Source organism: Ranitomeya variabilis, chromosome 5 (genome assembly GCF_051348905.1).
Source record: "Ranitomeya variabilis isolate aRanVar5 chromosome 5, aRanVar5.hap1, whole genome shotgun sequence".
Taxonomy (NCBI): Eukaryota; Metazoa; Chordata; class Amphibia; order Anura; family Dendrobatidae; genus Ranitomeya; species Ranitomeya variabilis.
The window spans coordinates 491,930,808-491,948,783 of record NC_135236.1 but is presented as its reverse complement, the minus strand read 5'-3'; the positions used below and the strand labels follow the sequence as shown (position 1 = coordinate 491,948,783).

Genomic DNA, 17,976 nt, shown 5'->3' with positions numbered 1-17,976 from the left:
GCACACATCGCTGTGTTTGACACCTTACCAACGACCTCGTTGACGACTCAGACACTGAATCGTCATAATAGCTCCCATGTGACATCGTTGTACAGGTCGCTACAGGTCGCTGGTGAGATGTCAAACAGTGAGATCGCAGCTGCGATCGTTGGGATCTCACTGTTTGACATCTCACCAGCGACCACATAGCGACGCAGCAACGATCCCTGACAGGTCGTATCGTTGTCGGGATCGCTTTAGCGTCGCTAAGTGAGACGGGGCCTTAAGGGATCATACACTACAGAAAAGAGAAAGAGAGAGAGAGAAGACTGCTATCACCGGCCATCCTGATAGCAAGTAGAGGCTAAGAAGATTTATCAGAGAAACAATGAGACATTGTATGTTATCATCACAGTACTGCTCTACTATCTTTACACTCCCACTCATAAAAGGAGCGATTCCAAAGGTTAACTCATTAATATCTAACTATGCTGCTATTTTTGTGGGGGGAGGGGAAGAAGAGGGAATCTACAACTTCTAACTTTCATGCAGATCCCCAAAATTGCTATTGGTGCATAACATGTTATGCTATTTCTTTCATACAAACACCCACCCAGTGGGACGAAGGGCTTGGAGGGCATGCTTGGTTTAGAAATTCCTATTGAGTTGACAGCAAAGACACGGACTTCATATGCAACACCTTCAATCATTTTTTTGGGTTCAAAGTTTGTTTCTTTGCATAGTTCAAAATTGAGCCTCATCCACCTGGAGCTTTGTTTCTTCTTTCTTTCAATAAAGTATCCTATGAAATAAATTGTTATTAGTTGTTTTCCACTTAACACACTGAAAATATTCCGAAATAATGTACAATTCACTGTTGCATCCCTCACACTAAAAATGTTTGGTGATAAAGAGCAGATTTTGTCATGTGTTATGTCACATATGATCAAATCTAGATACATGTTAATATGCCTCAATCTAAACTGAGTTACAAATGAGAATTGGGATCATATTTACACACCTAGAATGGGGCATCCTCCATCATATATTGGTGGCTCCCATTTCATAGTACACCAATCCTCTCCAACCTCAGTCACATCGGGTGCTAATGGGGCATCGGGGATGTCTAAAAAAAGACAAACATTGTATTATTCCAAGCACAATATAACTGTGAGATCCATGCCGGTGCCTGTCCACTCTACTCCTGCTTCACCAATCGACCAAAGCAAAGTGATTATTCAACAGTCCTTTTCTATTCCTGGGACTTGTGGCTTCAAGCCAGTTCAGAAGCTTTGGGGTTAAATTCTTTTAGTTTGTGTTTCTTCCTGATGTCAGCACTGGGTGGGGCTACTTACTATTTAAACCCCTGAGAATCGATTCCCACTGCCAGGCAATAAGGTCTGCTTATCTGGCATAACCCTATTCTTTACTTTTGATGTGGTTTCCTGATTTATCCCTTTCTTTAACCTTGGCTTGTATTATCACCACCTACTTTTTTCTGTTTTTGTCTCTGACGTGACCTCTTGGTATTGACCCCACATGAAGACCCTTCTTGCTGCCAGCTTGCTCCATCAGATGGCATCTGACTCTATGGCCCCAGCGCAGCGGTCCCTGCGAATGACCCAATCCCTGTTCAGTGGGTAGAGGGGGAAATCCAGGGCAACCCCTGGAAACTGGTAAACAAAATGGCTTACGCTAAGCCTATTCGTGGAGAGCCATTAACAGTTACCATGCTTCCATGAACAGTGCAACCATGACAATACATATCATATATACTTTCCATTTATTCTCCAAATTTACAAGTGAAAAAATGTATCTACTTTATCTGTTGTATTACAAAAATGTTCATACTTGATCTTAAAGGAATCTTGGTTCCAAAAAGGGGGCCATGTTTTTTGGTGTCTTCTGTAGTTGATTAGTAAAGATAAAATCTAACAGTCTACAGACTGGACATGTAAATAAGAAAATCACTTGCAATTACTTAGCTTACCAACAACTTTAATTTTGATGTGAGCTACAGCTTCTCCGGCCTCATTTTTTACCATAATTCTGTATGTTCCAGTATCATCTTTCTCAGCAGAGTCAATGACTAGGAGCCCATGATCAGGGTATGACTCCGCCCTGATGCGACCACTCAAATCTGTGATCCACTGAAGGGATAAAATAAGGCATGGGAAAGGCTTTACTGCTGTGCATATTGTTGTAAGTCATCGGACAAAAGGTGCACACAAAATATACCTTGTCTCCTCTACTCCATATAATTTTGGGGGCCGGTTCCCCAGTAACTGGCACTTCAAGTCTCAGCTTTGTTCCTGCTACTACCACCACAGTGTTATCAGGGTAATTTAGAGAATCAAAATGGATTTTGGGAGGATCTGCGAAAAAAAAGTACAAGTTAAGAACCACGACTTGTAAAAGTTTAAAAATGTTTACAAACCTTGTAATAATTATTATTTTTCTCACCTATAACATGTACATTTGCCGGAATATTGATTAAATAAAGATCTGGAACGAATGCATAGTCGCCTTCATCTTCCACTAAACAATTTGCTATAATTAATCTGTGATTCCTATGAAGAGATAAAACAAACCTTTCATTGTGGTTACATTTCTCTTTTGGTTATTGATTGCCTCCCTTGTATTAGGGAGAAATTGTTGGATTTTTTTTACTTACATGTTTGGGATTGTAGGGTGGGATTGTTGTGCACCTATTTAAACCTATTTTGGCAGAAGTCTCAATGTAGTTAATGTCTTTGCCATAAGTAATTAAGAAATATATTGTTTAGGGTAAGCACAATATGTGGGATGCTTTGCCTTAGACTCCTACAAATAAGTAGGGGACAATGGTTGACACTTCAAAGTCATGTCAAGCTTGGTTCAGACTATGGCAGATTCATCAATAGGGGCACGGCCATGATGATGAAAACTCTGCGTTTTAAACTGAAGGAAACACCTATTTGCTCAATTAAAACAAAAAAAAATTGCACCCTTTGACTAATTGGAGCCATCAATAAATACAGAATCATGGTCATAACTCTTTTCATGAGGGCAGTGTAGATACAAGGGTTGCAGTTGCATCTATGCCTTGAAGCCCTGTTGGTATTAAAAGTTTTTTTTTGGCCCATAGGAGACCAATACCATTGAAGATGTGTTAAGGCCCCGTCTCACATAGCGAGATCGCTAGCGAGATCGCTGCTGAGTCACAAGTTTTGTGACGCAACAGCGACCTCCATAGCGATCTCGCTATGTGTGACACGTACCAGCGATCAGGCCCCTGCTGCGAGATCGCTGGTCGTGTCGGAATGGCCTGGACCTTTTTTCGGTCGTTGAGGCCCCGCTGACATCGCTGAATCGGTGTGTGTGACACCGATCCAGCGATGTCTTCACTGGTAACCAGGGTAAACATCGGGTTACTAAGCGCAGGGCCGCGCTTAGTAACCCGATGTTTACCCTGGTTACCAGCGTAAATGTAAAAAAAAACAAACAGTACATACTCGCCTTCTGATGTCCGTCAGGTCCCTTGCCGTCTGCTTCCTGCTCTCACTGACTGCCGGCCGTACAGTGAGAAGTGAGAGCACAGCAGTGACGTCACCGCTGCGCTCTGCTCTCACTGTACGGCCGGATCTCAGTCAGAGCAGGAAGCAGACGGCAAGGGACCTGACGGACATCAGAAGGTGAGTATGTACTGTTTGTTTTTTTTTACATTTACGCTGGTAACCAGGGTAAACATCGGGTTACTAAGCGCGGCCCTGCGCTTAGTAACCCGATGTTTACCCTGGTTACCCGGGTGCTGCAGGGGGACTTCGGCATCGTTGAAGACAGTTTCAACGATGCCGAAGTCGTTCCCCTGATCGTTGGTCGCTGGAGAGAGCTGTCTGTGTGACAGCTCCCCAGCGACCACACAACGACTTACCAACGATCACGGCCAGGTCGTATCGCTGGTCGTGATCGTTGGTAAATCGCTTAGTGAGACGGGGCCTTTACACTTGGCGGCTCTGCTGGAGATTTTGCATTGCGACACAAAACATTCATGTTAAGGCTGAGTCACACATAATGATATCGTTAACGATATCGTTGTAACGTCACGCTTTTGGTGACGTAGCAACGATCCCGCTAACGATCTCGTTATGAGTGACAGCGACCAACGATCAGGCCCCTGCTGGGAGATCGCTGGTCGTTGGGGAATGATCAGGACCATTTTTTGGTCGCTGATCACCCGCTGTCATCGCTGGATCGGCGTGTGTGACGCCGATCCAGCGATGTGTTCACTTGTAACCAGGGTAAATATCGGGTTACTAAGCGCAGGGCCGCGCTTAGTAACCCGATATTTACCCTGGTTACCATTGTAAAAGTAAAAAAAAAAGTACATACTCACATTCTGATGTCTGTCACATCCCCCGGCGTCCACAGGGTTAAAACTGCTTTCGGCAAGAGCGCTGCTAATGCACGCGCTGCTGCCGAGAGCTTCCCTGCACTGACTATGTCAGCACCGGCTGTAAAGCAGAGCACAGCGGTGACGTCACCGCGGTTACTGCCGGTGCTGACACATTCAGTGCAGGGAAGTTCTCGGCAGCAGCGCGTGCATTAGCAGCGCTCTTGCCGAAAGCAGTTTTAACCCTGTGGACGCCGGCGGGGGACGTGACAGACATCAGAATGTGAGTATGTAGTGTTTTTTTTTTTTTTACTTTTACAATGGTAACCAGGGTAAATATCGGGTTACTAAGCGCGGCCCTGCACTTAGTAACCCGATGATTACCCTGGTTACCCGGGTGCTGCAGGGGGACTTCGGCATCGTTGAAGGCAGTTTCAATGATGCCGAAGTCGTTCCCCTGATCGTTGGTCACTGGAAAGAGCTGTCTGTGTGACAGCTCCCCAGCGACCACACAACGACTTACCAACGATCACGGCCAGGTCGTATCGCTGGTCGTGATCGTTGGTAAGTCGTTTAGTGTGACTCCAGCTTTATACCACTACATGATGGGAACAGTCTCCCCCCTTCCTATCTTGATGCTAAACAGTGATAAAAGGGCTCCTATATATACTGTATATACAGTCATGACCGAAAGTGTTGGCATTCATGAAATTGTTCCACAAAATGAAGATTTTTCCAGAAAATTATTGCAATTACACATGTTTTGTTAAACATATGTTTATTTCCTTTTGTGTGAGGAAAAACAACTAATTGGACATAATTTCACACAAAACCCCTAAAATGGACGGGACAAAAATATTGGCAGCTTTCCAAAATTGTTTGAAGCATGTGATCAAATTGTATGATTTTCACATAATTAATTTGCATTTTATTGCATGAAATAAGTATTTGCTACAATAGAAAAACAGAACTTAATATTTGGTGCAGAAACCTTTGTTTGCACTTAGATCAGATGCTTCCTGTAGTTCTTGACCAGGTTGCATACATTGCAGCAGAGGTTTTGGCCCACTCCTCCATACAAATCTTTCAGGTGTCGGGGCTTTTGCTAGGCGACACTGAATTTCTGCTCCATCCAAAGATTTCGTAACAGATTCAGGTCTAGAGACTGGCTAGGCCATTCCAAGACCTTGAAATGCTTCTTATGGAGCCACTCCCTAGTTGCCCTGGCTGTGTGTTTTGCGTCATTGCCATGCTGGAAGACCCAGCCATGACCCATCTGCAATGATCTTACTGAGAAAAAGACGTTGTTGGCCAAAATCTCATGATACATGACTGCATCTGGAGCACCCCACCAGGGCAGCAGGGTACCCGGTACCGGGTCCAGTGTTCACAGAGGGATGTCACGGTGGCGACCCGGTCCATGACCCTGGGCGCCCCAGTGAAAAAGGAAAATTGAATAAAGTTTATGTTCGTGACGCCACCTGTGGTATTCGGTCAGTGGGGACCGACGCTGCTTTAAGGGGTCCTCTGGGGTGATGTTATGGCAGCTAGATGGTATAACTTCCCACAGGGCTCCCGGTGTGTAGATGGAAGATAGTGAATGGTGCAGTAAAGAACGAGGACACAGGTTTGCAGTCTCTTTACCTGGTTTACTGAAGACTTCAGGCAGCCACAGTCCAGGGCACCAGATCACAGGACAGGCAGGGTCCAGCCGGCTTGGAAGTGAATTCAGAGTCCCCTTTACCAGGTGGAGTTAAAAGCCTTCCTCATAGCGTGGTGGTGTTGTAGTCCCTTACTGCCTTGGCTTCTGATAAGGTCCTCACAGTTCTCTCTGTCCTCCATAAAGGTGGGACATAAACCCGTATGGCAGGTGACTTGAGCCTTTTTACAAGATCTCTATCATGACCCGGGCTCTATGTGTCACTGTGCCTCCTGGGTGTTAGGGCGGACAGGTGATATGTAATCCAGCTGTCCTGCTGGTTTCTACTGTCAGTCTTAGAGTCCCTCACAACCTCGGTGTTCCGGCTACCGGTAATCTGCGCCAGCCAGGGAGGTAGCTACTTCACTGCTCTGCTCCACTGGTGTTCCTTCTCCTGTGCTTCACTCTCCTTCACACTCACTATAATCTGTTCGGCTTTCAGTATAATCTCTATCCAGGAGCTGCAGCACTTTCTCATGGCTGCACGCCCCCTCATATGTTCTTCCTGCCTCAGACTGCTCCAGTCTGCTGTCTGGCACCATCTGACTAACTTTCCCTCCAAACCACAATATATCTCTTTATGCAGGGGAGTCACCTACAAATAGGATCACAAGCTCCCCCTTGTGGCCTGGAGTGTGAACATGTTGCATGTTTGTGTTACCTGGTGAGAGTTATCCTTCATCGCTTCCAAGCGTGACATCACTCTCCCCGTGAGGAAAGCAATGCCACTGTGCCGACCAGGACCCTGGGGCGTCACACATCCATCCTCCCTTCAATATGTGTCAGTCGTCCAGTCCCTTTTGCAGAAAAGCACCCCCAAAGTATGATGTTCCCGCAACATGCTTCATGGTTGGGACGGTGTTCTTGCAGTTGTACTCCTCCATCTTTTTCCTCCAAACACGGTGAGTGGAGTTGATACCAAAAGGTTTTATTATAGTCTCCTCTGACTACATGACCTTCTCCCATGCCTCCTCTGAATCATCCAGATAGTCACTGGCAAGCTTCAAACGGGTCTGACATGTGCAGGTGTGAGCAGGGTAACCTTACGTGCCCTGCAGGATTCTAATCCATGATGGTGTAGTGTGTTACTAACGGTATTGTTTGAGACTGTGGTCCCAGCTCTCTTCAGGTCATTGACCAGGTCCTCCCATGTAGTTCTTGGATGATTCCTGACCTTTCTAAGAACCATCCTTACCCCATGAGGCGAGATCTTGCATGTAGCCCTAGACCGAGGAATATTGACAGTCATCTTGCGTGTCTTCCATTTTCTAATAATTGCCTTCTCAACAAACTGCTTGCCTATTATCCTGTAGCCCATCCCAGCCTTATGCAGGTGTACAATTTTGTCCCTGGTGTCCTTAGACAGCTCTTTAGTCTTGGTCAGGGTGAAGAGGTTGGTGTGTGTTTGATTGTGTGGACAGGTGACTTTTATACAGGTAACTAGTTCAAACAGGTACAATTAATACAGTTAATGAGTGCAGAGTATGAGGCTTCTTAAAGAAAAACTAACAGGTCTGTGAGACACAGAATCCTTGCTGGTTGGTAGGTGGTCAATTACTTATTTCATGCAATAAAATGCAATTTAATTACATAAAAATCATACAATGTGATTTTATGTTTTTTTATATTTTTTAATTTTAGAACCTGTCTATAACAATTGAAGTGTACCTACAATAAAAATGACAGATCTCTCCATTATTTGTAGGTGGGAAAACAGAAAAACAGAAAAACTCTCCACTTATGAATTCAATGGACATAACTATGAGTCAGCTGTATTTTTGTTATCTTGTAGTAGCCAAGGGCTTTGTGGGCTAACAAGAGAGAGGACTTGTCCTCGTGCTTTGACAGATGACAGACTCTGATGTTAGAACAAGCTATATGCATTATGGAGTAGATCTCTTAGATCTAATGAGACCATGTGATTACTTTGAAAACCTGTGTCAGAATGTTTGTATGTTATAATCATTTTTAGATGTTTCCATGCTTTCCTTGCCCACTATTAAACTGAGCTTTTTATGATGGCCATTTCAAATTTAGATTTATACAGCCATTCTGACCTGGATTTTCAAAGTAAGTATACGAGTCTCACCAGGACCTAAAGATCTAATTTAAGTAAACAGTTTGTATTGTGAAATGTAGTGACAGATTGGCTTTAAACAAATATTATATCATGTATGTTTATGCACTTCGGCGTAGTAATAAAAATAAAATAATATCATGAAAGATAATTATGTGTCAATCATACAAGGAATTGTTCAGTTTTGCTAGAGTGATCTCACCTTCCCTTATGAAATATTTTCACACGGTCACTGCCATGGATCAGCTGTCCATTTCTGTACCATCTTCCAGGCACATGCTCAGAGATTTCACACTTCAGATGGATCTCCTTGCCAAGATTGATAGTCATATCAGTCAGGGGCTGCAGTATCTTGAGTGGTCGCACTTTAATAAGAAGCAGATCCACATTATGAGGTATTAGTTTTCACTGCTGGTTTCTGCTTACAAATAGTGATAACAGAGTTCAGCTCTATCTCTTTATATTATTACCCGTGTATAATCGGTTATATCAATGATAAATTAACACAAAGGCACTGAAAAAGACATCAGAGATACAAGAGGGCTACCGTTTTGTAAAGCAGAAGACAAATGAGACATCTAAGAAAACCCCTTACAGTCCACTTGAAGTTGTGCTGCTGATTGACCTCCGGTGGTCATCACAGAATAGGTGGCGGAATCTCCTCTGTCTGCCTCATCTATAATCAGTGTGTGCTTTTTACCATCCACTTTTAGCCTATATCTTGACCTGGGCTCATTTGTTATCTCCACACCATTTTTAAACCTAGAATAACAGAAATAATATTTTCACTTAAACATGTATAGCACTGTTTTCATAACTAGTGGATTGAGTGCAATACTTAAGGATCCCATACACAGGACACAGGTTAAAGAAATTCTTGTCACGAGGATTTTGCTACCTCATCTAAGAGCAGCATGATGTGGGCAAAGAGACCATGAATCCAATGATGTATCACTTTATTTACTGGGTGCAGCCATTCTGACACAATCAGAGTTTTTAGACTTATCTATGCAGCAGAGCTGAGAAAGCTAGCCCCGCCCACACCAGGCTCTCTGTGTACATAGCTACAGACAGTGAGGTTCTTATCATAGTAGGGGGCGGAGTCAGACTGCTCATGACTAGATAGTCACAGCAATGTTAATCACAATATGATCAAACCTTCAGTCTCAGTAAACGCCACTGCACAGCCAGAAATGTGACACATTGTTGAGTTCAGTATTTTAACCCCTACTTCATGCTGTCCTCAGGTTATATTGCAAAAACCTGCTGACAGAATCCCTTTAAGGTTGGCCAAAGTTTTTTTTTCATGACAGTGTGTCTGGCCCGACCCACTAATTTATATGGAGTCCCCCGTGTAGGGGGGAGGCTGGGTAATGAAGACACGGTGGCAACAGAAGGGTTATTATGATTGATGTGTTAATGTGTTATAGTTATATAAAAGTGAATGTTATGTGTTATCCCTATGGCTGGTGTTGTTTGTTCGGTTCCCTTATAGGCTATGCCTAAGGTCCTCCCTAGGAATGCAGGAGGTCTGTCCACTATGAAGACCACATTAAGTATAGGGATATAGTTTAGACTACACTAGGGATTAGATAGTTAATAGAGTTGGGATTAGCCCACAGTTTGGGAAGGGTTAGACCAGGTTTTATATAAAAGCTTTTTGGGTAACAAGGAGTTCAGTTAGAGTCTAGAATTCAGTCAAGTACAAGCTCGGATAGGAGTCTTGTCAGTGAACTGAGCAGAGAGTAAAGCTGGACAAGACAGCGTTAGTAGGAACAAGAAGAGGCAGATGCAGCAGAGCTGATCGGGTGCAGTCAGTTTAGGTTTCCCCACAGCATGAGGACACATTCTAAGGTTTGTCTGGGCACCGGTACAATCTTGAGCTTGAGGTCCAGAAGTATTAATAATAATTATAATCTCTTTATTTATATAGCGCTAACATATTCCGCAGCGCTTTACAGTTTGCACATATTATCATCACTGTCCCTGATGGGGCTTACAATCTAAATTCCATTATGTCTATGGAGTGTGGGAGGAAACCAGAGAACCCAGAGGAATCCCACACGGGGACAACATACAAACTCCTTGCAGATGTTGTCCTTGGTGGGATTTGAACCCAGGACCCCAGCGCTGCAAGGCTGCAGTGCTGACCACTGAGCCACCGTGCTGACCAGTATTGAGAGCCATACTCCTGTCCCCTCTGTGAGGAAGATGTCAGCCGCGTTGCAGGGAAAGGAAAGGATTATGCCAGGAGGAAAGTCTCTAGGGCCGGCTATGACAGTAGGGCTAGGGACAAGTCGGGCAGAAAGGAAACAAAGACTGACAGGCCAGGAAACATTACTAAAATGGGAAAATGTCTTATTCTGTATGCAGCAGCCGTGTGTAACCGAAATGCACAGTAAAGCTGTAGCTGTTTACCCGGAACCAAGGTCTCCTGTCTTGTCTAAAGCTACAGACGGACTCTATCTCATGGACAGGGAGGTAGAAGGTACTCCTGAAGGAACAGTGACTAAAGACCCAACTCCACCGCACCACACACTCATGACTGACTACTGTTTAGAAGAGGGGTTTCCGGGCAACCAGAACTCAGTTCTGGCCCACAGCAAACTGGCACTGTGCCCCACTTCAAGTGGCGCTGTGAGCTGTGATCCCATGTTGTTATATCTGTGTACTCTCTCTTGCTTCCTCCCCTGCCCAGCAGATATGGTATATTCAGACCATATACCTGAATGGTAAGACGCACCCATTACACAGTACCCAGCAGGGGCACATTTATAAGGTTATCTCAGCACAGGAAAAAAATGTTTAACACCTTTAATTTTGGGACTAATTATTATTCACAGATCTGCTTATTAAAATGTACTTTGTTTGCAGGACAACCATACCATATCACATATATTTTACATACTCTTTTAGAAACACAATGTTATTACTTTCCAATTCTCTTCTGAAAAAATTAGGAGGATCTTCAATGGGTATTTGCAAGGCACTGCAGAAAGTACTACATTATGTAACACTACTTACTGTAATTTCCCACATTTAGCACAAACTGTTTTTTTTTTTACATAGAACCACTGATATGACTATAAATGCCCCCCCCAAAATAACTTAAAAATAATTCTAAATGCCATTGTACATGTTTAATGTGGTTGACATAAACATTACCATTTTACATTTGCATCTTCGTCAGATACTTCACATTCCATTTCCACTCTCTCTTCACAGTATGTGCTAATATTTTCCAGTTCTTTTGTAACCAGCACTGGCGGCTCTGCCAAAGAAACAAGATTTTACTTTAAAATCAGACAATACTTGTCCATCATTAACAGCTTTAAACATATCTTAAGGCCTTGTTCACATGTGCAGTATTTGGTGAGTATTTTCTTTCCTAGTTGTAAGCCAAACCAGGAATGGAACAGTCAAAGCAAAAGTATAATAGAAACACGCCACCACTTCTGTATTTATCACCCACTCCTGGTTTTGGCTTACACATCCTGAGGTAAAATACTGACCAAATACTGATTGTGTGACCGTGGCTTTACAAGCATGAGTGCCTCTGCTATGAGATTTAGCTAGGTGAACAGAGAGTACTTAACCTGTTCTTAAAGTGTAAGTCTTTACATAACATTAGGGACATACACAGAGAATGGTAAAAGAAAAGTTTGTGATTAGTTTTATGTAAATATTAATTTAGTGTCGTTGCCTTGCAGTTATTTCCTTCACAGAAATCTAGGGTACAACCTTTTCTTCTAGTCAGCACCGATATATTCGGACTGCAGCGGTCTGTTCTACAGTTACATGAGATAATGCTTTCCTGACACTGCACATGAAAGTGCTCACTCTGGAGGTGGTCCGTTGCAAGCCCTCTCCAAAAGGTGGACGAGATATACCCCAATTCTTCAAGTCAGAAGACCCTGTGAGGGCTGAGGATCAGGGATCTACTTTTACTGGAGCTTAGGCCCTACAGTTTAGCCAGAATACAAGGCAGAAATATAGATAAATGAGCCTAATTGAGTAAAAGAAGAAATGCATGTGGAAGTGCAACATAGTCATTAAAGAAGGACTCCTTCTCCTCCCATCACAGTTTTTATCATCTTAATATATTGCAATCATATTATCTGGCACTTTGTACGTTTACAATTGCTCATTTTGCTCTAAAATCTTTGTGTTCTGTTTCATAGGAGTTCAATATATATTTATAAGTGTGGTCCAGGTCTTTTTTCTACAGTTTTGGTCTAGCTATAAGGCCAAGTACAGTATCTGCTCCATGGCCCATTTAAAAACCTATTAAGAATAGACACTACACTTGATTTTAGCCAAAAGGCCAAAAACAATGGTAATCAGTTAGTGAAGTCAGTTATCTCTGGATTCTTCCATGGAGAGCAAAGCAAGGCAGCAATACATTATGGACTTTTCATACAAATTATTTTACACTTCTGTACCTAATATTTTGTAAAACATGAACACCTAACAGGAAATCTTATACTATAACTGCTTACTTCCCATCTGTCTTATCTAATTGTTTGATTTAATTAATGCTAAGTATTATTCATGGACCCAGTTGAGCTACGAAAAAATGCAAGACTGTAAGAGGATCTTGTCTAATGTAAATAATTGGTGGAGAAGAATTAGAACTGCTCCCCTAATACGGTTGTGTGAGATACAACACCTAAACAGCTTGGAATCTAGATGCTGCAGTGTCCTGGCGATTTGTCAGAAATAGATGTCGGGAAAGTTGTTCTGTTCTCTCCAGAGTCACAACAAACCGGAAGTAAGGATAAAATGTAGGTTTATTTGTCTGCGCGTTTCAGAGTCCACCGACTCCTTCCTCAGGACAACCATACATAACCTGTCTACGCATTTCAGACTACACCGACTGTATGGTTGTCCTGAGGAAGGAGTCGGTGGACTCTGCAAGCTTGCAGACAAATAAACCTACATTTTATCCTTAACGTACCGTCACGACGCTGCAGCGATACAGACAATGATGCCGATCGCTGCAGCGTCGCTGTTTGATCGCTGGAGAGCTGTCACACAGACCGCTCTCCAGCGACCAACGATGCCGAGGTCCCCGGGTAACCAGGGTAAACATCGGGTTGCTAAGCGCAGGGCCGCGCTTAGTAACCCGATGTTTACCCTGGTTACCAGTGTAAAATGTAAAAAAAACAAACAGTACATACTCACCTTCGCGTCCCCCGGCGTCCGCTTCCTGCACTGACTGAGCTCCGGCCCTAACAGCAGAACGGTGACGTCACTGCTGTGCTGTACTTTCACTTTACGGCGCTCAGTCAGTGTGGGAAGCGGACGCCGGGGGACGTGAAGGTGAGTATGTACTGTTTGTTTTTTTTACATTTTACACTGGTAACCAGGGTAAACATCGGGTTACTAAGCGCGGCCCTGTGCTTAGTAACCCGATGTTTACCCTAGTTACCAGTGTAAAAAATCGCTGGTATCGTTGCTTTTGGTGTCAAACACGACAATACACGCCGGTCTGACGACCAAATAAAGTTCTGAACTTTGTTCAACGACCAGCGATATCACAGCAGGATCCTGATCGCTGCTGCGTGTCAAACTAAACGATATCGCTAGCCAGGATGCTGCAGCGTCACGGATCGCTAGCGATATCGTTTAGTGTGACGGTACCTTTACTTCTGGGTTTGTTGTGACTCCAGAGAGACCTAAACAACTTCCTTTCCCAGCATCTATTTCTTATGGATTCCATTTTGAGGTTTGCATCAGCTACAAGAGTACTTTTGTCATTAAAAGTGACAAAAATAGGTTCTCACTCTATACTACCAATAAGATTCTAATTTCATTTTTGAAATTACAGTGATTGAATATAAAAACCTAGCCACTGACTATTTATGACTTTTGATGAGAACCAGCATTAAGATATTAGATCAGAACGTACCTCTGACAAACAGCTCAGTAGAGCACTTCTCATCTCCGGCACACACTTGGTAAGCCGCATCATCAGCTAATGTGCAGTTGTTGATAAATAATATCCTTTGATTTCCCTTATGCTCAAATATGTATCTGAAAGAAACATTTTGTGATAATTTATATGGAATTAAATATAAATACAATTATACAAGATATCGGAGTTTATATGACAACTTGGAATTAAAAGCGCATTTGTTTGTTTTGTAGCAGGGTCCTAAACAATAAATGCTACAATCATAATCATGAATTAATCCATTTTATCTGCCATTATGTGCAATGGATTAAATTAAATGTTTCTTCTATCGCTTGAAGCTTCTCTTGCTCTATCAGAATCATTGTGTACATCCAACATTACCATAAAATATAATGAGTTTCTTTCTTTATGAAATGAAAATCTCTACTTACTTGGCACTTGGACGGATTTCCTGACCATTTTTATACCACTTGAGTTCAACTGTTGGATCAGCGAGTTCAACAACAAACCTCACTCGTCCTCCTTTGTCAATCTGATAAGCAGGGTCTAATATCTTGGAAAACGCTTAAGGCACAGAATAAATCAATAGAAAACAAAATAAAATATTTTGTCAGTACAAAACTACTCTATTATATACTGAAATAAAACAGAAAACATGGATTTTGTGAAATAAAATTAATGGACATGAAATTGATGTATCAAGACTTTAGCACATTTAAAGAATTTAAAATAGAAAAATGTGAGACAGATAGACAGCGTGAACGATAGATAAATAGATAGATAGTTAGATAGAGAGATATGGGATAGATAGATATGGGATAGATACTGTAGATATGGGATAGCTAGCTAGATAGATAAGAGTCCAAAAAGTCAGAGGCAGCACACCATTGCAAGCTTGAGAAAGGCTCTCCATGAGCTGAAACGTCGCCATGATGGGCTATTAAACTTGAACACTTTTTGAACTCATTTGCAATGGTGTGCTGCCTCTGACTTTTTGGACTCTTATTATAAGGTTTGGTACATGACTGAGGGGCTTTGCACCCGGAATTTGTTTTTTTTTGTGCTGCTCTCACTTTTTGCTATAGCTAGATAGATAGATAGATATGGGATAGATAGATAGATAGATAGATAGATAGATAGATAGATAGATAGATAGAGATAGATATGGGGTAGATGAACTGAAAGGTTCATATAGAACTCCAAGCCCTTTGACTCTTTACTACACAACCACTGAAGAATACATACAGTTGTTATTGACTGCTCCTGCCAGAGATTCAGCTTGTCCCTGTCAACAGATCAACAGTTTCTCTTCTTGTAGACAGGGCGGGACTACTGATGTCATGCTGATTGACAGCCGGCTTCCACTGCCTAATTTGGGCAAGTTGACTGTCAATCAGCATGACACTAGTAGTACAACAGGCAGGTAGTTTCCTCTGTTAGCAACTACATATCTTTTTTTTAAAGTCCCGGATATCCCATTTAAGTGAGGACCTGTCCGTCCCAAATAACCCCAGATACACAATATGCATAAAATTGAAAGAAAGCATAGAATTGTTGTGAACTAAAAACTGAAAATGCCATATTAATGTATAAAGTTAGTTTGTCAGTAAGGCTCCGTGCGAGTATGAGAGCCCTTCTGTGGTGCTTGCTTCTCTTTCGTTACACAGGTAAATAAATGTGACTTTGCAAATTAAATTTAACCTCTCAGCAGGTTTTTGCTATGTAATGGGGGATCACTATGATGTAGGGGCAGAAAGCCTGTTTACAGCGATGTCACTTACTGGACTGCTTGGTGTAGTTTTGATAAAATCTGTTGTAGATGTAGCAGTGGTAAGAATGTTGAGCCCTGTGTAACCCGTCCCACATTACTGATTGGCAGCTTCCTATGTACACTGTGCATGGTCAGTAAACTGCCAATCAGTGGTGAGGGTGTGGTTACACAGATTAGCTGGACTAGCCTGCACAGGACACCTAGTCCTGCAGTGATAATTTCCAGCTGATAAAACAACGATTGTATTGAAACTACAGCAAGCTGCTGAGGAAGTGACACATCCCTGAAATCAGGCTCTCTGCCCCTACATGATCTTGTTTTCACATTATTAGCAAAAACCTGCTGACACATTCCCTTTAAGCCAAGTGTAGCTTAGCAAGTGGTGATAGAAAAAACCCAGGCGCAATCATAGTTAATTATTGTATGCTACTTTGTTTATCAGGCTCCTAAACATTTTACACAATCCTTATCACATTATTAGTAATTCCTGTAGAAACTATTCAGGTTACCTGCACTCTTCTTCTCTTCCCGTCGCATGCGTTTCAGTCTCTTTAGCATGCCCCTTAGATCAACGATTCCATACTGGAAAGCAATCTTCTCATACTCATTGGGACTTGCGTTTTTCAGGATCTCCCACACATCTATCTCTGGACCTTCTTCAATTTTAACTTCTCTAACATCACGAATAAAAAGTGCATGCAACATGTTGAGAGATATGTCAAAATTGGGGGAAAAAGATGTTTATTGGCAATTAACAGTATAAAAAATGCAGCAGCTGGTATTTGGAGGCATCACAGATGTGTCCTGTCCTGTTCATTAAAACTGCATTTACACAGAAAAATAATTGTGAATGGGCATTCTTAAAGGTTTACCGTTGTATTGGTTGGTCTGTTTAAATGGACCCTTAGTAACCAATATCTTTTTACATCATGTTAATAAAGAAACCCTTAACGAAAAATATCCACATTTTTTGTTTCTTAAGTTTGGTATATTAAGTAAAATAGTATAGACAATAAAGAAGTTTAAAATAAATTGTTACCCAATATGAACAAACAACAATCATTTAATGGATGTGGAAAAAATTCATAAACTAAAACTCCATCTATAATTTATTGTCTGCTTGGTGTCATTTTAATTGCAGATCTAAAGAAATAGCATACATTTAAAAAGAGTAGTATGTAAATAGATATACTGAATTCATTTGTTAATATGATAAAGCTTTCGTACAGTGCAACATATTAGAGAGCCTCTGATTATCAATCGTAAGTTAAAGTCTAGGTTTACAATAATCACATTGGTCCCAATTCATCATTTGAGGGATTTTTTAAAGTCACTTTCCTTTTTTGTGTTGCGGTATTAGTTGTTCTTTTTGGCGCCAAATTCATCAAAATGATGCACGCCATTCATGAAACTGGCACAAAATAAAAAAAAAAGTGCTTTCTTCCCGTCTTGAGATGTTTTTGTGACTTTTTCACATTGGCGCTAAAAGTCAGAAAAAAATTAGCAAAAAAATTTGACATACTCAAAAATACACAAAAGTTGAGAAAAATTGTGCAATTTTTTTTTAAAAAGTCACAATTGAGGAATCAAGCTAAACGATCGGTAGACTCCATCCACAAAGCAGAAAACAAAAAAAAACCACAGGCAAGCACATATAAAATGGGCTTAAAAAAGACGCAATTGAGTGCAAGTAAAAAAAGGCACAAAACACAGAAACCTAGACAAAAACAGGCCCAAAGGCAATGATGAATCAGGGCCATTGTATTTTAATGTCAGTATCACATGGCCCTTATAGTATTGAATGGTACTGCACTATAGAGGTATGTTCCACTAGTAGTTATGCCTCAGAGCAATAGCGTAACTTGAAGCTCATGGGCCCCAATGCAAAAGCTCCCACAGGGCCCCCGATTCTTGCAAATCTTTAATAGCATTGGTCTTTTTTGTAGGCCAATGGGAAGTTTTGGGCCCCCCTAGGCTTCAATGCCAGGGTGCGATTGCAACCCCAACATCTATTGTAATTACGCCCTTGGCTCAAAGGTAGAATAGCTCCATCACACAGTGACTAATGGAATATGGATCTCTATGTGTTGCCATGTGTTACTTTCATGAACCATGAGATTATAGAGATTTTGTAAATGTGATCCATACAGAGGAACAGTGG

General features: G+C 41.9%; 1 protein-coding gene across 7 annotated transcripts in view; it reads right to left on the bottom strand.

Annotated features, from left to right (window-relative positions):
- The window catches only part of MYBPC1 (myosin binding protein C1), a 184,243-nt gene that overhangs the window by 74,948 nt on the left and 91,319 nt on the right, over positions 1–17,976 (bottom strand). For all 7 annotated transcript variants that reach the window (XM_077265603.1, XM_077265605.1, XM_077265607.1 and 4 more), the window contains 11 exons: positions 16,325–16,488; positions 14,476–14,608; positions 14,039–14,163; positions 11,293–11,398; positions 8,723–8,889; positions 8,330–8,492; positions 2,443–2,549; positions 2,218–2,354; positions 1,970–2,129; positions 1,001–1,105; positions 593–781 (listed from right to left, as the gene is read on the bottom strand). In XM_077265603.1, the coding sequence (XP_077121718.1) occupies positions 593–781; positions 1,001–1,105; positions 1,970–2,129; positions 2,218–2,354; positions 2,443–2,549; positions 8,330–8,492; positions 8,723–8,889; positions 11,293–11,398; positions 14,039–14,163; positions 14,476–14,608; positions 16,325–16,488 (1,556 nt within the window). The remainder of the gene's footprint in view (positions 1–592; positions 782–1,000; positions 1,106–1,969; positions 2,130–2,217; positions 2,355–2,442; positions 2,550–8,329; positions 8,493–8,722; positions 8,890–11,292; positions 11,399–14,038; positions 14,164–14,475; positions 14,609–16,324; positions 16,489–17,976) is intronic.